The sequence below is a fragment of the Trachypithecus francoisi genome, unplaced genomic scaffold (genome assembly GCF_009764315.1).
Source record: "Trachypithecus francoisi isolate TF-2019V2 unplaced genomic scaffold, Tfra_2.0 Lachesis_group16, whole genome shotgun sequence".
In the NCBI taxonomy this organism is placed as follows: Eukaryota; Metazoa; Chordata; class Mammalia; order Primates; family Cercopithecidae; genus Trachypithecus; species Trachypithecus francoisi.
In genome coordinates, this window is record NW_022681461.1 from 11,799,391 (window position 1) to 11,823,803 (window position 24,413).

Genomic DNA, 24,413 nt, shown 5'->3' on the forward strand with positions numbered 1-24,413 from the left:
CTTTTCCATCTGTGAGTCCACTTTTTTAACTGTCACATTTTCTTGCTTCTTTGTGTGTCTCAATTACAGCAGCCCTAGCAAACTAATATATTGCCTATTTCTCAATTGATTCAAAACTTTGGGGATGGGGAAGTGTGCTGTTTATTAGGTGCTCTGAAATCCCCCAACTGCATGGCAAATTGTAGTGTTCAATAAATGTTTATAGAATAAGAAATTTAACATCTTATTAATAAGAAAAATCTAAAAATATAAATTGCTTTTCTGGTATTTGTTCTGAATTTGCTCAACTTAGAGGAGTTTAGACTGCGGCGTTGACATTCTTTGTAGCTACTTCTATAGCTGACTGTGATGCCTTGGGAAAGCAGTTTATGCCACATTAACAAGGGTAAACACAGGTCATGAATCATTGCATGGGAAGATGGGTGGCTGTACTGAACATAGATACATACTCAGATGACTTTCATATTTCCACACACAAGATAGCATATCCTAGGGGTTAAAACCACCACCTTGACATCATACTCCCTTGATTCCAATTATGTCTCCAGAACTGAGTGGCCTGGACAATTGTTTAATATTTTGGTGTCTTAATTTCTTTTTTTGAGACTCTTATGCCCAGGCTGGAGTACAGTGGCATGATCATGGCTCATTGTAGTCTTGACCTCCTGGGCTCAAGTGATCCTCCCACATCAGTCTTCCAAGTATCTGGGACTACAGGTGCATGCTACTATGACCAGGTATTATTATTATTATTATTTTTCTGTAGCGATGGGGTCTCCTTATATTGTCCAGGCTGATCTCAAACTCTTGGGTTCAAGTGATCCTCCCATCTCAACCTCCAAAAATGCTGGGATGACAGGTATGAGCTACCACCCCCAGTAGTATCTTAATTTCTTTACTGAAAGGTGAAATGATATTAGAGGCTTTGGTGAGGATTAAATGAGATAGACTACATAAAACGCTTAGGACATCAAATGGCACATGGGAAGTAATAAATGTCAGCTGTTGGGCTTTTGAGGCATTCAATATACAGCACCTGTCTTTCTTTCCTGAATTCTGAATCATTTCAGGTATAAAATGGTAGAAGCAGCAGACGAAACATCAAAATGACATCTGTGTTATTGATAAAGGTAGGTTGGAGAATTTCACTTATTGTGAGAGTAAGAGAGTCGCGAACTCCTTATTCTAGTGGTCCTCAAAATATATTCCAGTATCATCAGCCTCACCTAGGAACTTGTTAGAAATGGGGGCCCCACCTCAGCTATACTGAATCAGAAACTCTGAGAGTGGGGCCGGCGATTTGTGTTTTCACAAGCTCTAATAGTTTGACAACCACCACCTTCTCCATCCCAGCCTGGGACTTGGGAAATAGCACTGTCAGATCAAAAGCCCTTTCTCACGGTCCAGATGAAGGAAAGAGTGAAGAGGAAGAAGCAAACTAGACCATAGCAAGAATGTTCTAAAACAGACAAAAGATGTCAAGAAAGAACAGGAAGTAATGAGTAGAGGTAGCCCTTGGAGAAATTTTGCTATAAAGAAACAGAGAAACGGAGTGGTTGATTGAGGGGCATGTAGACTCAATACAAAGATTGTAAATAAAATTGGCTGGTTAGTTTCTTCAGGAATTTATATATCTATCATATCACTTAGAGATGACTCCCATGGAGATAATTCTTTTTTTTTTTTTTAAACAGAGTCTTACTTTGTCGCCCAGGCTGTAGGGCAGTCACGCAATCTGAGCTCTGGGCTCACTGCACCCTCTGCCGTCTGGGTTCAAGCATTCTCCTGCCTCAGCCTCCCTAGTAGCTGGGATGACAGGCGTGCCCTACCACTCCTGGATAATTTTTGTATTTTTAGTAGAGACGAGGTTTCTCCATGTTGGCCAGGCTGGTCTCAAACTCCTGACCACAAGCGATCCACCCACCTCGGCCTCCCAAAGTGCTAGGATTACAGGTGTGAGTCACCGCACCTGGCCTATGGAGATAATTCTTATAATTTAGAATTTTTGTGGCCGCAATCTTGGCAATAGAATCATCAAAACAAGAATTCATTTGATTTTAGGAGTGAAAATCATTTAATAAACTAAAGCTTGTTGAAGGCCAGACATTTTACATATATTTAATTGAGATTCACGGAAATTCAAGCCTGTAATCCCAGCACTTTGGGAGGCCAAGACGGGTGGATCATGAGGTCAGGAGATCGAGACCATCCTGGCTAACACGGTGAAACCCCGTCTCTACTAAAAAAATACAAAAAACTAGCCGGGCAAGGTGGCGGGCTTCTGTAGTCCCAGCTACTCGGGAGGCTGAGGCAGGAGAACGGCGTAAACCCGGGAGGCGGAACTTGCAGTGAGCTGAGATCCGGCCACTGCACTCCAGCCTGGGCGACAGAGCGAGACTCCGTCTCAAAAAAAAAAAAAAAAAAAAAGATTCACGGAATTAAGTGTCATCATCTCCATTTTATAGAGATTAAGTAACAGGACCTAAATTGAGAGGAGAAATTTTCAACCAGGCATTCTGGCTTTCATGTACTTATTTTTACTCCTACCAGGTCTTCTCCTGTAAAATAGAGCTTAAAAGACTCTGAAATCAAGGTCTGATGCCTAAAAATCTGTGTGTAGATCAGCAGAAGGATATAAATACTGACAGCATTTTCATTCATTGGGGAATTGAGTCGGGATCATCGGAGAATTGTAATATTACTATTACAGAGTCACAAGATCTCAGATATCAAAAGTCAAATTAAGTGACATTAGCATGGCTGACCAAGGTTTATCTCTGCCACTCATTTTTTCCTTCAGTAAATCCAGAAAGAATCAAAGGGCTTACTGGATTGGATAAATGATTTTTTTTAATGCATGGAGCGAGAACAATGCTTTATTCATACTGGAGTGTTGGGTCCTAAATAGGCCCTACCCGGTTAATGAGAGATCTGTGTGTTACGTGTAGGAGAAATCTAGAAAAGCAGCTCCTTCCATGGTAAAACCCTCCTGGGGTGAGGAGTTCATCTGCAGCTCAGCTCTTCTCACCACTGCTCCTAGAGGGGAAAACTGGGAAGCTTGTGCATGGAGAAAAACTCAAAAACAGACTTGATGAAAGGGGAAGCATTTGGTGAAAGTCATGTTAGGGAAGCGATGACATGAGATCCTAGCTTTTTGTGTTGGACATACTGCTCTACCTCCTTTGAATAACCTTTTATTTATTTATTTATTTATTTATTTGAGATGGAGTCTCACTCTGTTGCCCAGGCTGGAGTGCAGTGGCGCCATCTTGCTTCACTGCCACCTCCGCCTCCTGGGTTCAAGCAATTCTCCTGCCTCAGCCTCCCAAGTAGCTGGGATTACAGGCACACGCCACCATAGGCCTGGCTAATTTTTGTATTTTTAATAGAGACAGGATTTCACCATGTTGGCTAGGCTGGTCTTGAACTCCTGACCTCAAATGATCCACCCACCTCGGCCTCCCAAAGTGCTGGGATTATAGGCGTGAGCCCCTGCACCTGGTTGAATTATCTTACTCAGAGTTTTAACACTACTTAGTGGCCTTAGAGACAAAAACCCACTTCTTCCTCTGCCACTTTCTAGGGCCTCCAATATATATATATATATACATATTTCAGCTATAAGACACTGGGAAAGGAGAGAAAAACTGCCAAATTATCACCCTCCCCATGTCCCCAGTCCTACACCTTTACTAAGGTTGGATGGGTGGGTATATCCAATGGGAACATACCTCAGGGAGCAGACTTTCAGGGGTATGTCTTGAAGCTGGAGAGAATTAAGTCTACTTCTAGTTGAAAATGACAAAGATGCCCCCAGCTTGGGTGTTCTAGAAGCTGGTGGGAGTGGGAGAGAAACCATGAAGCACTCTGTCCTTGCCTGTGGCTCCAGGCTGGGTTACGTTCTTGTGGTGATATCCGCAGTGCAGCTCCTCACCCATGACTGGGAAATGGAATTGAAGTGTGGAACAGGGGTAGCCTCAGGGTAGGCAGTGTTAAGGGTACTGGTTTTGAGTCTGACCCTGATTACCCATGTGTCCTTGGGTAAGTTTGTGATAATGTTGGTTTACGTAGGTGCAAGTAGCCTTTCGTTTTCCTTAGGGCCGTGAAACTCCCTCCCAGAGAGGGGATTTATGGAAGCCTCCCCGCAAGAGAGGGGATTTCTGGGAGCCCCAGAAATTGCTGCTTTTAGTCAGATAAGGGAAGGTCTGAGAATGCTTCTTTTTGCATTTGTTGGATTTCAAATATTTTCAGCTTAAAATAATCTTCATACAAACTCTGGGGTTCTGAGTAGGTCTCCTCAACATGCTAAAAAGCCAAGATGGCAAGAAAAAAGAGATGTATAACCAAATATAAGAAACAGAAGAGATAGAAATAAATAAGACATGGTAAAAGATGAGTATAAGTTTAAAATTTTCAAATCAAAGGTAAGTAAAAGGCAGAATAAAATAAACTGCTTATATAATAAAATAAAACAGTAAAAACTAGACAATATACAAAGCAACAACATTGAAAGCAATAAACTAAATGAACATAGGAATAATAAAATAATAATTAAACCAACAGGTCCAGCTATGAGCATGTGTAAAAAAGGGAAAAAATTAGAGTGTGGAACAGTGCCAAGGGAACGTGACAGGGACCAGGAATAAAAAGCTTGTTGCTGGCCGGGAGCGGTGGCTCATGCCTGTAATCTTAGCACTTTGGGAGGCCTAGGTGGGTGGATCACTTGAGGTGAGGAGTTTGCAACCAGCCTGGCCAACACGGTGACACCCCATCTCTACTAAAAATACAAAAAATTAGCTGGGTGTGTTGGTGCACACCTGTAGTCCCAGCTACTGGGGATGCTGAGATGGGAGAACCGCTTGAAACCAGGAGGCAGGTGGAGGTTGCAGTGAGTCGAGATAGCGCCACTACACTCCAGCTTGGGCAACAGAGTGAGACTCTGTTTCCAAAAAAAAAACAAAAAAAAAAACCCATTGCTTTGGAACAACCAGCAGTTCCAGTGTCTTCCATTCCACGTCTCTTTTGGAGTATAGGGTCATAGAAGGAAAAAGCCTAGGATTTAGAGCTTTGTGGCATAGAAAAGCAGCCGTAAGCTTGTGTGGTGTTGTGTACCTGCCGTCCCAGTGACTCGGGAGGCTGAGATAGGAGAATCCCTTGAGTCTAGAAGTCAGTCAGGGCATCATAGTGAGACCTATCTCTAAAAAGAGAAAAGAAAAGCAGCTATTCATCCAGACAGTTCCTTGAAGGGGTAAGAAAAACTAGCTGTGGTTTAATCATAATTTCCCTCTTGATGCATTACATTGACGTTTTTCTGGCTTGGTTAATGAATGCCAGCATGCTATACAGAGCAATAGGCCTGAATCAGAGTTGGTATTATTATTCTTTAGGTATGCAAATGCACCATCTACTTTTAAAAGTGAGACAAGTTGGAATGGGAAAAAAACTTTCATAGAAATCGTGAAAAAAAGGTTCAATTGGAAGTTTATCTTGAATCATAAAATTAAGGAATGTAAAAACTTTATCTTAGTTGGATAAAATTAAGATTATAATTTCAACTAAGTGTCAAATCACAGAATAAATAAAGAATAAAACAAGTATTGATTTTTGCAGGATAGTAGGAGACGACATTCTTCATAATTAACATTGGCAGCACAAGTATTTTTGCAAAAATACTTAAAAGACGTCATCAGATTTCTCCAGAGGCCTGTCTCAATCCTTTGATAGTTAAGTCCTTTTTGAAGCTCCTCTCATGTCTTAATCATCCTCATTATATTTTTTCCCTTGTTTATTAAATGACCTGGATACCCCAGATCATGTGGTATCTCCTCTTTCTCTCTCTCTCTCTCTTTTTTTTGAGACGACATCTCACTCTTGTCCTCCAGGCTGGAGTGCAATGGCATGATCTCAGCTCACTGCAACCTCCTCCTCCAGGGTTCAAGTGATTAACTTGCCTCAGCCTCCTGAGTAGCTGGGATTACAGGCACCTGCCACCATTCCTGGCTAATTTTTGCATTTTTAGTAGAGACGGGGTTTCACCATGTTGGCCAGGCTGGTCTCAAACTTCCGACCTCAGGTGATCTGCCCATCTTGGCCTCCCAAAGTGCTGGGATTACAGGCATGAGCCACCGCACCCAGCTTCTCGCTCCTTTTTTTAAATCAATTTTGCTTCTCTTCACAACCTTGTTACTTCAGGAGTTAAATAACAAGTATTCAGAAAATACTTCTGGTAAATAATGAATATTCAGAAAATATTCTGGACAATAGCACGTGTGCTTCTGTTTTTGACTGTATGCCAAGTTCACATATATAGTGGGAATAAATGGATATGTTTTGCAAATGGATGTGTGTCTGGGACCTGGGAAAGATCAGCTACTGCCAACTCTTGTTATTGTTAAGTAACTTGTATCCCAACTTAAAATCAAACCAGAAAGCAGGCAAAGACACTCACATTTGCACAAAGGGTATCTAATGAGGCTACAGTAATTAAAATTGACTAGGCCAGGCATGGTGGCTCATGCCTATAATCCCAGCACTTTGGGAGGTCAAGGTGGGCGGATCACAAGGTCATGAGATCGAGACCATCCTGGCTAACATGGTGAAACCCCGTTTCTACTAAAAAATACAAAAAATTAGTCGGGCGTGGTGGCGGGCGCCTGTAGTCCCAGTTACTCGGGAGGCTGAGGCAGGAGAATCGCGTGAACCTGGGAGGTGGAGCTTGCAGTGAGCCGAGATCTCGCCACTGCACTCCAGCCTGGGTGAGAGTGCGAGACTCTGTCTCAAAAAAAAAAAAAAAAATTGACTAGTAAAATAGGAAATAGAAGTTAGCAATTCCTTCTTCTTCTTTAAATCCTTAGTGACCCCCAATAAAGATGTCAGACTATAGCATCCTGGAGCAGGTGTTAAATTTGTCCATATTTTTTCATGACAAATTAATTTCTACAGTCCTAAGTATTTTATTGTAAATGTGACAGTTTTTCAAGTAAGCAAGTTTTGGAGCACCAACCAGCTATAAGGAAGAAGGCATTGTGCTAGTGCTGCAGAGTTCTTTTGCATATATTATTTCTCTTGGAGTAAATAAAGATTTTGTGCACTTGGCTGCCTCCCATGCGTTATTTCAGTTTCTACTCAAATATCACCTCCTCAAACACTTTCTTTGACCAGCTCATATTACACTCCTACATCACTGTCTGTTATATCACCCTGTCTCACTGCCTTATCACTTTTGGAAATCATCTTGTTCATTTGATTAATTGGTTATTTCCTGAATATAATGTCCAAGAATGTAATGACCACAAAGACTAGGACTGTGCCCATCTTGTTCATTGCCATACCCCCAATACCTAAAGCAGTGCACCTGGCACATATCAAATTTTCTGAGCAAATTAATAAATTATGAAGTCTCTAAGGGATAGTCAGCTAAATTAATACACAGGAGGCTGAGTCTGAAAGTTTCATTGAAATATTTGCATTAAAATGTTAATTTGCACAATATTAACTTGCAGTTATTTATAGAACGCAATGCAAACATCAGAGATGTGGTCTTCTCTAACCCAAGATGCCATTATTCAAATATGTTTAATCAGCTCTTGACATAGTGTCCTTGTATGGGATGGCTAAATTTGGAATAAATACCAACATTTGCATGCAAATCCATCATTCTCCCTGTCTATTTCTTAGAAATTTATATGCTATCCAAAGGTAGGGAGACTAGACAGAAAATACGTGGCTTGAATGAGAATTGCTTCAACTGGAGGCAATTGTAATCCTTGAAGTCAATAGGAGTTACACATTCATCTTACTCTAGAAATGGAATTCTCTTTTCAATGCTCATCTCTGAAAGAGCAACCCATATGACGAAGACAAATGTATATGTCTAAGAACACTGAAATCATTCTATGGTAAAAATCAGTTTCATTTTTGGTAATTAACATTTCTCTTCTTAGCATGCACTGTAAATTTAGTATATACGATAAATTGAGCTGTCAAAAATATTTCTCTGGCCAGGCATGGCGGCTCATGCCTGTAATCCCAGCATTTTGGGAGGCTGAGGCGGGTGGATTACTTGAGGTCAGGAGTTGGAGACCAGGCTGGCCAACATGGTGAAACCCTGTCTCTACTAAAAATACAAAAATTAGCCAGTCAGTAGTGGCACGTGCCTGTAATCCCAGCTACTTGGAAGGCTGAGGCAGGAGAATCTGTTGAGCCTGAGAGGCGGAAGTTGTGATGAGCCGAGATCGTACCACTGCACTCCAGTTGGGGGCGACAGAGTGAGACGCTGTCTCAAAGAAAAAAAAAAATCCTGTTTTTAAAAACACTTCAATCACTAAGAAATAAAGAAAAAGATTATTGCTCAGAATTCATAGCCACCTCTCATACCTTCCTGATCAAAGGTAGAGGTAGCATTAGTTAATGAAAGCAATATCCTATTCCTTAGTTTATTCATTAGTTCCAGCTTCTCTTCACTAAATCCATTATTGAACAGCCAATAAAATCATTCAGTTTCTGTTTTACCATTTTTTAAAATTAGTCTAGGTTGGTTTCCAACTAGAAAGGTACCTGGGTGTCTTTCCCATCTTGATTTTCTGCCTCAAACTTCCAGAAGAAAAGAAAGGTTTCCATACACATGGCATTCACGGAACAAATGTTTCCCCACTTGAGTCCCAGACCTCTGTTTAGAATTCAAGAACTGCGTTACCACTGTGTTGGAGAAGATTATAGGACTGTGTAGAGGTTTGTTCCTAGGGATAAAGCTACATTCCTTTGGGTGTATTCTTAGGTCAGCTAATTTATATCCTTGCCTTCAATCGTATTGCCTTAGGGTTGACACTACCCTAAAAGTCAGGAAAGAAATCCTAGCTTAGAACTAGGAGTTCTATTCTACATTCAATGTTCAAAAACTCTTCTGTTGGTGGTTGACTCACCAACATCCATTCAACCCCAGAAAATAGTCTAAATCAATTTTAGTAATTCTATTTCTCTCCCACATTGGAATGATGAAGAATATTCCTGGGCTGCCAATGGCAGAATTGTGCTACTGAATCCACCAAGCCTGAAGCCTGCTCTGCCTCTTGGAGTTTGATTTGGTGAAATAATGAACTTGTTTATTGTCTAAGCCAGTTTGAGTCAGTTTTTGTTATGTACAGCAGAAAGTATCCTAACTCATGCAGCTCCTCTAGGAAAGAAGTCCACTGTCATGATTCCAATTTACTAAGAAGGACATCAGAGTTCCGGTTCAGGGAGCATCTTCATCTCAATTCTCTGAGACCAGTGCCCTCTGAGCCTCAGATGAACCAGTTTGTAACTTTTTGAAGTACACTCTACCTTGACTATGGCCCCTGGGGTTTCTAAAGGCTATTACTAGTTTTATTTATTATTCATGCTTTGGAACCCATTGAATTTATCCAGGGGTTCAAAGGTCCAGTGTGTTCCACTGTGGCATTTTCTTTAAAAAGTCATGTCTAGGCCAGGCACGGTGGCTCACGCTTGTAATCCTAGCACTTTGGGAGGCCGAGGAGGGCAAATTACAAGATCAAGAGTTTGAGAACAGCCTGACCAACATAGTGAAACCCTATCTCTGCTAAACATACAAAAATTAGCCAGGAGTGGTGGCACGTGCCTGTAGTCCCAGCTACTTTGGGAGGCTGAGGCAGGAGAATTGCTTGAACCTGGGAGACAGAGGTAGGAGAATTGCTTGAACCTGGGAGACGGAGGTAGGAGAATTGCTTGAACCTGAGAGACGGAGGTAGGAGAATTGCTTGAACCTGGGAGACGGAGGTAGGAGAATTGCTTGAACCTGGGAGACAGAGGTTGTAGTGAGCCAAGACTGAGCCATTGCACTCCAGCCTGGGTAACAGAGCGAGACTCCATCTCAAAAAAGAAAAAGTGATGTTTAGCAGCTTCAGTGCCCGCAGATGGATGAGGTACTGGATTATCATACTTTTTCTAATCTAAGTCTGCAGACTTGCATATTGTTTATAGTTGACTTTCTGTCCCCATAAGCAAATGGAAAGGAGATGTGTGCTCGCTTCCAAGATTGTCACATCTAGTTTGAGAAGCAGACCCAAGGTATTTGAATTTATTTATTTATTTATTTTTGAGAGACCTGCCCTGGCTTCCCAAAGTGCTGGGGTTACAGGCATGAGCTACCGTGCCCAGCCAGGTATTTGAATTTAAGCAAGGCATCTAACAAGGACTCTTATGCCAACGTCTCAAGGCCTCTCATGGACAAGTTGGAGGAATGTGAACTGGCTACACAGGCAAATTGATTAATGTTTAAAACTGCATACCTTCAGAATGTTGATTCATGGATTAAGGTCAATTTAGAAAAAGTGCTCCAAAGCCTGCTCTGAAGCACAGTCATCAGATATGTTCTATTCAATGTTTTTATCAATGAATAAGATGAAAATATAGAAAGCATGCTCTTTGTATCACTTCCCTATGATATGAAATGGAAGAAAGTGACAATATGATGGTTCACTTAAGCAAAGTCTGAAAATAATTTAACAAGCTGGATCAATGGGCCAACTGTACAAGGAGCTGTTTTCATAAATGATATAAAAATATGGTGAAGATTATGTAAAAATTATTTTTTTAAACTAGGGATACATAAATAGAAAAATTGATATCCATATTCCTATATCTGATGGACTGTCATATGAAATGAGAGAGACATTGTCTATGTCTCAATAAAGTATGTCTAAGATAATTTTTTTTTGGCTCAGTAATGAAGGGATTCTTTAACATTTGAAGACAAAGGAAAAGAAAATAATTACCTGAAAAAAGAAAAAAGAAAAGAATTACCTGAAGCCAGGTGCAGTGGCAGCTTCTTGGGAGGCTGAGGTGGTATTGATTGAGCCCAGGAATTTGAGTCTAGCCTGGGCAACATAGTGAGACCCCATCTAAACAAAATTATCTGAATTAGGATATAGTGATAAATGAGATTGCTATGGTTTATAAATTCAAACCAAATCTGATGGGCTGTAGATAGTTTTGTTTTACAGATAACTTGGAGGAGATGAAATCTAAACTTTCTTTCCATGGGGTTTATTTTTTTAAACTAGCCTGTCATTCTTTGTGTTTTAATGGTAGCATTTAGTTGCTTTACGTTTGCTATAATTATTGACATATTTGGTTTTACATCTACCAAATTATTATGTGATGTATACTTATTCTGCCTGTTCTATGCTCCTTTGTCTCTCCATTCTTGTCTCTTTTACATTTATCTTTTTTCTTTTCTTTCCTTTATTTTTTATTTTTTGGCAGAGTTTCACTTTGCTGGCCAGGCTGGAGTGTGGTGGTATGATCAAGTGATTCTCCTGCCTCAGCCTCCCAAGTAGCTGGGACTACAGGTGCCTGCCATCACACCTAGCTAATTTTTGTATTTTTAGTAGAGATGGGATTTCACCATGTTGGCCAGGCTGCTCTCGAACTCCTGGCCTCAAGTGATCGGCCCACCTCGGCCTCCCAAAGTGCTGGGATTACGGATGTGAATCACTATGCCCAGCCGATAATTGATATTTTTAACAATTCTACTTTTAATCTCTATTTGCTAGGACATTGTACAGCTTTTACTCTTCCTTTGGTGGTTGCTTAGAGACTATAGCATGCAGATTTTTAGCAAGCATTAGACTTGACAAAGTCTAATGTCAACTGGTATTTTTACCCTTTTCCAGTAGGAGGCTTTTAAGCCCTGTAACTCCATACACCTCCCTCCCAAATTATATACTGTTGTGGTCTTATATCTATAAATATTTTAAACTGCACATTATTTTTGTTTTATATAGTTAACAATTTACTTAGAGTTACTAGTTGCTATGCTCTAATGTGTCCCTGATAATTTGTGTTGAAAACTCAATCCTCAATTCAACAGTCTTGGGAAGTGGGGCTTTTGGGGAAGAGCTAGGTGAATGGATTAATGGGTTGGTGGGAGTAGGTTCACTCTCTCTTGCCCTTCCATCTTCTGCCATGTGAGGGCGCAGCATGAAGGCTCTCAGCGCCTTGATCTTGAACTTCTCAGCCACCAGAATTTTGAGGAAATAAATTTCTGTTCTTTATAAATTACCCAGTCTGAGATATTCTGTTACAGTGGCACAAATGAACGAAGACCCTAGCATAATTATTATTTTTATTGCTTCGTGTTTCTTCCTCTGTTTCTGGCCTTCTGCACAGGCTCATTTTCCTTTTACCTGAACACCTTTTAATACTTGTAGTATGAGCTTGCTGGGGATGAATTCTCACTCTATTTTTTCTTGAAAAAATATTTATTTCTCCTTCATTCCTAAAGAGTATTTTCAATATTTGTAGATGTTTGCTAAGTCACTATGGCAGCTATTTTCCTTCAGTATATTGAAAATGCCATGTTATTGTCTTCTGGCTTCCATTGTTCTACTGAGAAGTAAGCTATCATTTCAGTTGTTGTTCCTTTTAGGATGATCTGTCTTTTTTCCTCCGGCTGCCTTTTTTGTTTTAGACTAATTAGAGATCTGAAGTGATTTTGCCTTTATTTCCTTTACTTTAAGCCAATTATGAAATTTCACAGTGATTTCTGAGGTAGGGTGTTAAGAATCATCGGGATGGCAGAGCACGGCGGCTCATGCCTGTAATCCCAGCACTTTGGGAGGCCAAGGCAGGTGGACCATGAGGTCAGGAGTTCAAGATCAGCCTGGCCAAGATGGTGAAATCCCCCCTGTACTAAAAATACAAAAAATTAGCCGGGTATCGTGGTGCGGGCCTGTAGTCCCAGCTACTCAGGAGGCTAAGGCAGGAGAATCTCTTGAACCCAGAAGGTGGAGGTTGCAGTGAGCCAAGATCATGCCACTGCACTCCAGCCTGGGGGACAGAGTGAGACTCCCTTTCAAAAAAAAAAAAAAAAAAAAAAAATCATCAAATCATCAGGGCTGTGGCCCGGTTGGCCCACGGAGTGCATGCAGGGTGGGCCTTCATTGGGGCAGCTGCAGGGGACAGACTGCCCCGCCGGCAGGTGGGTGATGTTCCGAGAGTGTAAAAACTGGTAGGCGATGTCCTCCGCAGCTTCCAGCTTGCCCAGCTTGATCAGGGCGTCCCCTGCGGTGGCCAGTGAGTTGGTGATCAGCTCAACGGCCTTGAAGTCGCCCTCAGCAGAGGTGATGGCCGCCTTTTTCTGCTGCTCAGCCTTTTCCACCACAAATCTGGCCCTCTCTGCTTCCTGGTGAGCCATCCGTTTGGCTTCCACCTATAAACTCCTTCCCGAGGGTCAGATGTGTCAAGGACGCGTCGTCCAGAATGAGCCCAAAGGTGGCTGCTCGCTCGGTAAGGTCATCACTCAGCTGCCTGGAGATCAGCTCTCTCTGGGTAATTAGTTCTCCACCTTCAAAGCGAGCCACCACTGACTTGAGGATCTCGGTCGTGATGGACGGCGGCACACGCTCGTCATGGTCCTCTCCGATGCGGGTGAAGATGCGAGGAAGCTGACTAGCCACGAGCCGGAAGATGATGCGCAGTGTGATGTTGACATTCTGTAAATCTTTGCTACCAGTGATGACTGGCACGTTACGTGGTTGAGAACGGCAGTCAAAGATCACTGGTTTCTGTAACCATGGGGTGAGAAAGTGAGTCCCTTTCCCTACCTCAATGGCCAGTATTCCACGGAATCGGTCAAAGACGACAGCTCTGTGCCCAGCATCCACGTTATATATAAGGCAGAGTTTAGAGTTCACCACGCCTCCTTCAACAGCTAAGGCCAGGCCAAACTTGTCGATGGACTCAAACATTTTGGCAGCTATGTCTTCTTCTGCTGGAGCGTCTCAGACCTGCTTCCACCCTGACGTTCACACGAATTCCCCAGCCACATATACCGCGCGTGCGCTGTGCAACTCCTCCTCTGCCCGCTCTCCTTCCCTGATTGCTTTCTGGTTGCTTTTTTTTTTTTTGAGACGGAGTGTCACTCTGTTGCCCAGGCTGGAGTGCAGTGGTGCGATCTCGGCTCACTGCAAGCTCTGCCTCCCGGGTTCACGCCATTCTCCTGCCTCAGCCTCCCAAGTAGCTGGGACTACAGGTGCCCACCACCACGCCCGGCTAATTTTTTGTATTTTTAGTAGAGACGGGGTTTCACTGTGTTAACCAGGATGGTCTCTATCTCCTGACCTTGTGATCCGCCCTCCTCGGCCTCCCAAAGTGCTGGGATTGCAGATGTGGGCCACTGCGCCCGGCCCCCTCGCTGCTTTTTAAGAGTTTCTGTCTTCCTTGGATTTTCAGCCGTTGTACTCCAATGTGCCTAGGTGAAAACCTTTTCCTATCCTGCTTTGGGCTTGTAGAGCTTCTGGAATTGGTTGGCCTGATGTCTGTACAAGATTTACTTTTGTGTTACCCCAGATCTGTGTGCTAACCTTATTGACACAGATTCATATCTGCCCTCTGTGGTGGCTGTTCTCTGATCCTTGTCACACTTGAGCACAACCTGTGGCTTATCTCACACACTTGCTATGTGCTTTCATGTCCTGCCCTGGGACTTTCCCAGTGGGCTGAGGCACTCGGTGCTCACGTGTACACAACCTTGAAGTGTGGGAGGTATCAAGCCATGTAGTGGGTTCTACCCAATGGGAGAGGAAAACTCCTGGACAGTTTTCTCTCCCTTCCTCCTCAGAACCAGATTGTTGAAGTAACAGTGGCTCACATACCTTTTCTGATGATGGGTTGCAAGACGAGGTAATAGACTTGCAATGAGTGTATGCCCACGTTAGTATAACACATGCTATATCTGTACTGCATCCTTCTCTATCTCACATAATTTTACCCCACTCTTATGCTTGTGGGAATACACTTACCAGTAAAGTAAACATGGAAGTTTTTGCCTCAAGCTCTGCTTTTTAGAGGATCTGGGCTATGACAATGTTTTTAGTCAGTTTGGAAATTTTTCAGCTATAAGCGCCTCAAATACTTATTCTGACCCACTTCCTCTTTCCTTTTTTTTTCTGGAACTCCAGTGAAATGCATGTTCGTTTTTTTCCTTCATCACATCCTCTGGGTTTATTATTCTCTCTTATGTAATTTTTATCTGTTTGTCTCTCCATGCTTCATTCTGTTTTTTTTTTCTCTCCGCTCTTACAGTAATTCCCCTTTAAATCTGATGTCAAACCTAACCGCTAAATTCTTAGTTTCAGTTATATTTTTTAATGTTCGAATATTTCTAGGTACTTTTTAAAAAATTGTCTATGTTATTTCTGTACAGTTTTCAACTGTATTTTCTATCTTAGATTTGTTTACTTGGCTATAGTAAACATAGTTATTTTAATATCTAGATCTGTTAGTTCCAATATTCAGAACCCCTACAGATCTAGGTCTATTACTTACGATTTCTTTCAGTCTTCATGTTGTCTTGTCACCTCATGTGCTTGGGTACACAAGAGTGTGTGTTGGACATTTTATTTGAAAGATTGTTCACACAATTTGAGCCCTAGGAGATACCTCTCCCCAGAAAATATTTTCGTGTGTTTTGATCAGGTCCCTATGAGCACTGTCATCTTGGCCGACCTCAATCCGATTTCAGAGACTAGAGTTCCAAATCACTGGAAGCTGGGCTGCAGTCTGAGGAAGGGCTGCTTTTCTTTTAGTTCTCCCTACAGTTGGGGTACTGTCATTTAGATAAAAGTGTGGGGCGGGGGGGAGAGTGGGGATTGTGCTAATAGGACATTTCCCTTAGTGGGACCTGGACTCCAACTTTTGTACCCCTTTTACATTACAACTGTCAAAAGAACCACTCCTCCTTTTAGCTGGAAAATGCCCTAGAGGTAAATAACCCCAATTGCCAGGATTCCTATCTTCTAGATTTTGCTAAAATCTAAATTAAATGAAGAACACATTGTCAAATTATGTGCCAGCAGAGTCAAGTTGGCAATAATTATTTTCTGTACTGATAAAGAAATATGATAAATATTTTTATACTTTAGAAATACAGAGATGATCCTAAAAGAAACTACCGCATTGCATCTTCAACTCAACATTATGTCCAGAACTACAATTTATCAAGTAAGAAATTGTATCCAGTAAGAAAAATAATCAAAAGTACAGATTATGTTGGAGGTTATTTTCAAAGGATGTAATAATAATTTCTGATACGTGTTTCACAATGACTCTGGTCAAATAATACTTCCTGGAAAACTTTACATTAATAGACGACAAAGCATAGATAACATTAACTCTAATTCATATGAATATCTGTCTCACAAAGAGAACAAGATGGGTAACTCTCGTGAAAGTTTGCAAGTTAATGGCCAGGCGTGGTGGCTAAGGCCTGTAATCTGGGAGGCTGAGATGGGTGGATCACCTGAGGTCGGGGGATTGAGATCAGCCTGGGCAACATGGTGAAACCCTGTCTCTACTAAAAATGCAAAAATTCGTCAAGCATGGTGATGTACGTCTGTAATCCCAGATACTTGGGGGGCTGAGGCAAAAGAATTGCTTGAACCCAGAAAGCGGAGATTGCAGTGAGCTGAGATCATGCCATTGTACTCCAGCCTGGGCTACAGAGTGAGACTGTGTCTCAAAAAAAAAAAAGTTTGCAGTTTAACATCTTACCAAAGAATATTCTTTGAACTTGATTTATGATACAAAGCAAAATCCTTCTGTTGCTGTGGGGCAGATGGTACATCACTTTTATTGTAGTGATCTATCTATTAAGATAGATCCTTAGTTAATTACAAGGACACAAATTAATTAGCATTTTTTATAAAAACAGCCTGTGGAGATTGAATGTACTTGCAGTTATGGAGAAAAGACATCAGGATATTACCTACTAACAGTGAAATCAAGAAGTTATAGCATTTTTTTCTCTAGTCTTCCATTTTTGTTGCTAGAAGACCTAAATCTGCATGTGATCTCTTATTACTTGAGCCTCAAATTTGCTTTCTCTTAAATACATAATGTACAGTTTCAATACTTACACAATAAAATTTTTGATGCATTCCTTTAAGACTACAATATATACAACATTTTATCAGTATTACCGCTATATACAGGCTTATCATAGTCCACAATATTGCTAATATGCCTTACACAATTTTCTGAAAGGCTACCAGCCCAGGTAACTCAGCTCCTTCTCTCCCACTGCTGAAATGTGGTCGTTTCTATTTGAATGTGAATATGCAAATCCTAGACAAGTTCTAATTGACAAGAATATCGATAGCATATTCACCCTCAATAAGAGCACACACTACTCCTCTATTGATTAAGGTGAAATCTAGAGTCAAGAACTTCTGAAGAACCATGGCCCTAGTGGCCACTGTATCAGTACTGAGCAGATTTTAGAGATGTAGCCGAGGCATTGCCAGATTGTTCCAAAAAGGGCAGCACGGTCCTCAATCCTTGAATAGAATGTAAAACTCCATTTGATGAAAACTTACTGTTCTATTCTTCCAAACTGTAGTGTTTCATTTATGTAATGGAAGCTATAAACCTTTTCAATATGGAGAGTTGGGAGATGACTTGTGTTGGAGGTACTATAACATACATGTGTAAGATGAACATATAATTTCTCATCCAAACCAGGATACTTCTGAAAGCAGAAGGTACTGTTAATATTTATACTATACTGAGATATAAGCTACAAACTGAAATTTGACAAGAGTAAATAGTACTGTGCAGACTCAAACCAGACTCACCCTACCTATAATGCAAGAAATGGACCAAATGCACGGTAAACACAGGCAAGCATAGTTTCCACAAATAGAATAGGTGCTCTTATGAGTTGTAATAAAGCTGCAAGTTTCATCCCAAGAACAAAAGAGAAATCTACTTTGCAAGGGTCATATTTTTAGCACAGCCTAGGCTGGGTACCATTATTATATCACAACAATCCAGGAACACCGTTTTTTCTTAACAGGATGAAGCAGACAAGTACCAATTACTCAGAATTAGAACTCTGCTGTACCCAAATCAATATTTAGCTAGATGTTTGCCTTCCTTTGCCCAGCCATCACACCTACCATCCTAGGTGCAAGACAAGGCTTCAGAGAGATTCCTTACACAGTGATGAATGGAGTATAAAAGCAGATATAGAAATTAGATATATTTATAACATTTGCACATTGATATAACAATAAAAAATGCAATGTTATTGGATTCACAGGTTACCAACTCGTGTAAATAGTCATGGTTACCAGTTCTGGCCCCATCCTTTTTTTTTTTTTTTTGAGACGGAGTTTCACTCTTGTTGCCCAGGCTGGAGTGCAACCTCCACTGCCTGGATTCAAGTGATTCCCCTGCCTCAGCCTCCTGAGTAGCTGGGATTACAGGCACGTGCCACCACGCCCGGCTAATTTTGTATTTTTAGTAGAGACGCCGTTTCTCCATGTTGGTCAGGCTGGTTTTGAACTCCTGACCTCAGGTCATCCACCCGCCTCAGCCTCTCAATGTGCTGGGATTATAGGTGTGAGCCACCGTGCCCGGCCTCGCCCCATCTTTTGGAGAGGGTCAGCTTTACTCTTTCCTTGACAGAGAACCTTGATCATCTTACAGTTGTGAATTAAATTCAGGTAGTGCATTTCCCTCTCCTTAATGGCACAGTTAGAATACCTTTCCCAGCTTTTGTTACAGTTAGATGTGACTATGTGACTGAATTTAACTGATGGCTTGCAAGTGGAGGTGACTTTACAGAAATAAGTTTATGCCATGCACCCCCTTTTCCACTTCTGCCATCTGGTTCCAGGCAAGAGATCCTATACTAGAGCCACAAGATAGAAGAGCCTGGGTTCCCGAGTCACCTCCTGGAGAAAAAACACCCACATCCCATTGCCCAGGACTGTTACGTGAGTGAGAAGTCTCATTCTATTGTGATTGCGTCATTGTATATCTTGGGATTTCTTTGTTATAGCAATTTAGGCCACCTAAACACTATATTTGATAAATGATTACTCTGGAGATAATGTTATGATTGATATTACTGAATTTTCTTCTGTGTATATAAGTATGATCAATATGGACATCTTTTGGATTGTCTTTATCTCTCCCATAAAATAATACTTAAGTTTCCATGTAATGCAAAGTGCTTTTTTTCAAAAAGGTTGTAAAACTTACCTTTTTACTTTGGATGCTCTCAATTTTTATAAAGATGGTTTCCAAATATTGTCAAATACTATTCTAGAATGTGTGTTTTTCATAAGAAAAGAACATTCGTTCATTTATTGTAAGGCAGAATGTAGGTCCTACCTCTGGGTTTGCTTATATTCCGACACGGAAGAAATAAGATACATGCATAAACAACGTTAGCAAAATGGTGATAGGTTCCAAAAACTAATTTAAAAATTATTCAATTTGAAAACATTCAAAACCAAATATGAATGTATGTTTCTGGGTGACTCGTAATTGTCTCAGAAATGGAAAAGTCCTAATTGTAATAAACCTTTTAATACAGAACAAAGATTAAATAATTTCTACTTTTAGTTGTGGGGATGGAAAGACAGAAATAAATTTTAAAAATTAATGTATAGCCAAGTGCGGTGGCTCACGCCTGTAATCCCAGCACTTTGGGAGGCCGAGGTGGGCGGATCACAAGGTCAGGAGTTCAAGACCAGTCTGGTCAATATGGTGCAACCTCGTCTTTACTAAAACTACAAAAATTAGCTGGGCATGGGGCAGGTGCCTGTACTCCCAGCTACTTGGGAGGCTGAGGCAGGAGAATCGCTTGAACCAAGGAGGCGGAGATTGCAGTGAGCAGAGATCGCGCCACCGCACTCCAGCCTGGGCAATAGAGCAAGACTCGGTCTCAAAAAATTAATTGATTAATTAATATATAGATGTTTTCTGTGTTCAAAGACCTCAAGTATTATTGAAATGAACAGCTGTTTAAAGATGTGTGGGGAAAAAAATAAGACAAATCCATCAGCCTTGAATGTAATCAGGGAAATTTTACAAAGACTCTGACAGTAATACAAAAAAGTTATAGCTAACATAGTGGCACCCAAAGAATGACCACTCCTCATTTTAAATGTCTCAGGTTTTCATAGGTATAGAGAACCTGTTTGGATTACATTATATCAGTAATACTTTCTTTTTTTTTTTTTTTTTTTTTTTGAGACGGAGTCTTGCTCTGTCGCCGGGGCTGGAGTGCAGTGGCCGGATCTCAGCTCACTGCAAGCTCCGCCTCCCGGGTTCACGCCATTCTCCTGCCTCAGCCTCCCGAGTAGCTGGGACTACAGACGCCCGCCACCTCGCCCGGCTAGTTTTTTGTATTTTTTAGTAGAGACGGGGTTTCACCGTGTTCGCCAGGATGGTCTCGATCTCCTGACCTCGTGATCCGCCCGTCTCGGCCTCCCAAAGTGCTGGGATTACAGGCTTGAGCCACCGCGCCCGGCCATCAGTAATACTTTCATATGTACTTTAAAGTAGATTAAAACGGGCTTTACTATTTGCTCAAAATTGGATAGCTCTCTCCAACTATCCAATTTTGTTGTTTTTTTTTTAGATAGAGTCTTGCTCTGTTAGCCAGGCTGGAGTGCAATGGCACGATCTCAGCTCGCCACAACTTCTGCCTCCCAGGTTCAAGTGATTCTTCTGCCTCAGCCTTCTGAGTAGCTGGGATTACAGGTGCGTGCAACCACGCACAGCTAATTTTTGTATTTTTATTAGAGACAGGGTTTCACCATGTTAGTCAGGCTGGTCTTGAACTCTTGACCTCAGGTGATCCACCAGCCTCAGCCTTTCAAAGTGCTGGGATTATAGGCATGAGCCACCATGCCCAGTCTCACTCTGGCTTCTTGACTGTGGTCTGATAGATGTACCCATTCCATAATGATTGCAGACTGAGCAACACTTCAGATGCTTGCTGGTGGACAGCATGGAATCTGGAAGGCAAAATGAAATTTTATTCTTGACTTTGATGAGTCTATTAAGTCATTAAATTCATATTTCATCTTTATATAAGGAATGTGGTTATTATGGCAGGCTTTCATGGTCAACAAAACAGTTTCCAGCTTTTTAACGATCATTTTCCGAGCTCATTTATTTCTCCCTTCCAAGTGAATGCATGTATTTGTGCAATATTATTGCTGTAGACTAAGATCCTTGCAGATACACCTACTTTCATGCCCCAGTACAAGTGATCTTAATTTGGGGTAATAGAGGAGTGCTTTTTTCTGACTCACAAGAGCTTTTCTTCTTTGTTTGTATGCTGCATTTATTTGTCAAATAAGTAACAGTTATCTGCTAATTGAACAAAACCAGAAAAAATTATAAATAGATATTAATGAAATATATTTTTAACATTTGAATTTTCCCAGTTCTCCAGAGTGGAGGTCTAGCATACCGCATGGACTTAAATTATAAAAATTTAGATACACATATTAATGAAAAAAGAAAACAAATTACAAATATATATATATAATGCAAATATTTTGTTGGTGTCTTAACAGATTTTTTTAAGAATAATTTTTACTAAATTCAATATTTTTTAATATTGGAACCTAACTTCCAGGTATGAAACAATTCTACAGTACCTAATTTTTGAAAATACCATTACCAGCTGGATGCGGTGGCTCATGCCTATAATCCCAGCACTTTGGGAGGCTATGGTGGGCGGATCATGAGGTCAGGAGATCAAGACCATCCTGGCTAAGATGGTGAAACCCCATCTCTACTAAAAAAAAAAAAAAAAAAGTAACTGGGAGTGGTGGCAGGCACCTGTAGTCCCAGCTACTCGGGAGGCTGAGGCAGGAGAATCGCTTGAACCAGGGAGGCAGAGGTTGCAGTGAGCTGAGGTTGTGCCAATGCACTCCAAACTGGGCGACAGAGCTAGACTCTGTCTCAAAAAAAAAAAAAATACCATTATCAAAAGAAAACTGAAGTTTGGCAACCTTCCCTAGGGGGTAAGCTAACTTTGATAATATTTTTTAAAGTTTGTGCATTACAACTATTATTAGCTTTAGAGTCTTTACTGTAATTTTACTAATTTTAGATTTAGTAAAGTCTTTTAACAATCTTAAAGGTTAAATACTTAATTACCTAAAGAAGTCTGGACTTGTTTCTGCTGAATTATCCTTGTCTCCCAAACTGTGAGAACATTTCCTTCTGTTGCTTAGAGAAGTTCCCAACCAGCAATCACTGTTTTCATTTTGTCTTTTCAAATGCTTTTGGGCTGGCTGCTTGATTTCGTGATGCACTTAACTTTTGAGATACTATTCTCATTCTACCGGCAGTCTATTTTAAAATCAGCATTTTCATCAAGAAGCAATTATTAAGTAATTTCTACGAGTCACTATGCTTGAGGAAAAAGAAGAGACAGTCACATCTCTACACTTACAGTAAATATTTGTGATTCATGGAAAAAATGAGCTTTTAAAGAAACATGACACACGGGTTCTCAATAATAAATAGTTAATTCCAACCAGAGAACTATCCAGAAAGACTTCAGGAGGAGGGTATATTTGAACTGGACGCTGAAGGATGATAGTGATCGCTATATGCCCAGATGTGTCAAGTCATAAAATCAGTATATAAAAATATGACTTTTAAATTTTTCTAAAACTGAACTTAATTTCTATCTCGTCTCCATTTCTGCCTGCTATGGCAAAACTTAATCTAGACATTTCCAGATAAACTAAGCCAAATATTGAGATTTCTTATGAGTTTTGAAATTCAGTCAAACACATCCTGGCTATTTGAGTTGGGGTCCATGGGCCAAGCAGCATCAGCAGCATCTGGGAGCTTTTTAGAAATGCAGAATCTTGGTCCCCACTGCAGATCTTCTGAGTCTGAATCAAGATTTGTATTTAAAAATCCCTAAATCAGAATCAGTAGTTTCACAAGGTTTCCAAGTGATTTATATGCACATTAAAATTTGAGAAGCCCTGAAATACAATTCTTGTCACTTTCCTCTTCAGCATGGAATCTGAGCTCGAGGGCTTCAGAATTGTGCTGGGATCAGGGGCAGTCATCTAGCTGTGCATTTGCAAGGTCAGCCACTGAATTTGCTACAGAGTCAACCAGTCTGCTTCTGAGATGGTTGAGCCTTCCATGGTGGCTAGCCTCAGTTGGGATGGAAGCTGGTCTCCATCTAAACTCGGTCTCAACTTTCCTGCTCTACCATAGGTTTCTCTCTTTCCCTGGCTGCAAGACCTTTAAAGATCTACCATATCTCACTTTTCACTAATCTCACATCATTTCTCTCATTTTTCAAAGTTTCTCTACTTTCCCAGAAACTTTCTGATTCATTCAATCTTTGTAGAAGGCTGCTAGCTCAGGCCTCTGAAGTTCAACTAGTCAGTGACCACAGGTGCAGGGTTGGCCTTCTTGTGGTTGGGAGAGGAGTCAGACAGGCTGTGTCTAACTATATATTGCTGAGTTCATAATCAACAATGCATAGTGAGTGGAAGGAAAATGGAAACGTTGCTGAGTGTGAATCCTTAATCACAACTGCAAAGACAATTTTTCCAAATAATGTGACATTCACAGATTCCTAGGAATTTGAGGTAGATATCTTTTAGGGAGCTGTTCTTGGCCTACCACCTACAGATTAGTATATACACATATATTTATTTGCTCTGTCAGCTGAGAGAGCCTACAAAGAAACAAGGTAGCACACAGTGCCTGTTCAGATCTTGGTTTCTATTGTAATACCATTCTCTAGTAGAAGAAACCAGGGCTACTTGGAGAAATGGCTGATTCTAGTACTGGGCAGGATATACACATGAGTAGCCTAGGGCATCTTGTAGTGCTAGAAACAGGAATTTCTCAAAATTGAACAAATGAAACCCTATCTCTACTAAAAAATACAAAAATTGCTGGGTGTGGTGGCATGCACCTGTAATCCCAGCTACTTGGGAAGCTGAAGCAGGAAAATCGCTTGAACCTAGAAGGCAGAGATTGCAGTGAGCCAAGATTGTGCCACTATACTCCAGCCTGGGCGGCAGAGCTAGACTCTGTCTCAAAAAAATAAAAAAGGCATTTCAAAGGGGCCCAGGAGCCAACTGAAAGAGTTCTCGGTGGCCAAAGCTGGAAGAATTAGAGAAAAAAAGAAGTAATATTGAATTATAACCCAAGTACAAAAAATACCCAGCAATTCCTACTGATCTAAATAAATGATTGGCTAAATTAATAAATGAGAGAGAAGAGACAAATGTCCTGTAACGAAGAATTCAAAATCATGTAAGTAGATACTTCACTCTAAAGACTGGGAGCATAATTTCTTGCCTTTAAGTGTGGGCTGCACATTTTTACTTCCTTTCAATAATACATCATGGAAAAGGGGGAAAAGAGAATAACTTCCCAGGGGAGAAACCTGACAAACCTCTTTCAGCTAGGTGACAAAGGAAATTACACAGACAGTCTGTACCATTGACATGATGTAAGGAGAGTGACACTTTACCTCTGTTTTCTTCCTTGCCCACACCCATAGCCTTAGTCTCATCATTGTAAAAATATTCTATTTAAATTTAAATTGAAGAACA

The 24,413-nt window shown here is 40.9% G+C and overlaps 1 protein-coding gene across 1 annotated transcript; it reads right to left on the reverse strand.

Moving 5' to 3' along the window:
* Positions 1–298: 298 nt before the first annotated feature.
* On the reverse strand, positions 299–17,240 carry LOC117099467 (prohibitin-like). Its single transcript, XM_033238797.1, is given in 4 exon segments — positions 299–352; positions 12,917–13,211; positions 13,213–13,771; positions 17,168–17,240. Coding segments are annotated over 4 exon segments (981 nt in total).
* Positions 17,241–24,413: the final 7,173 nt, after the last annotated feature.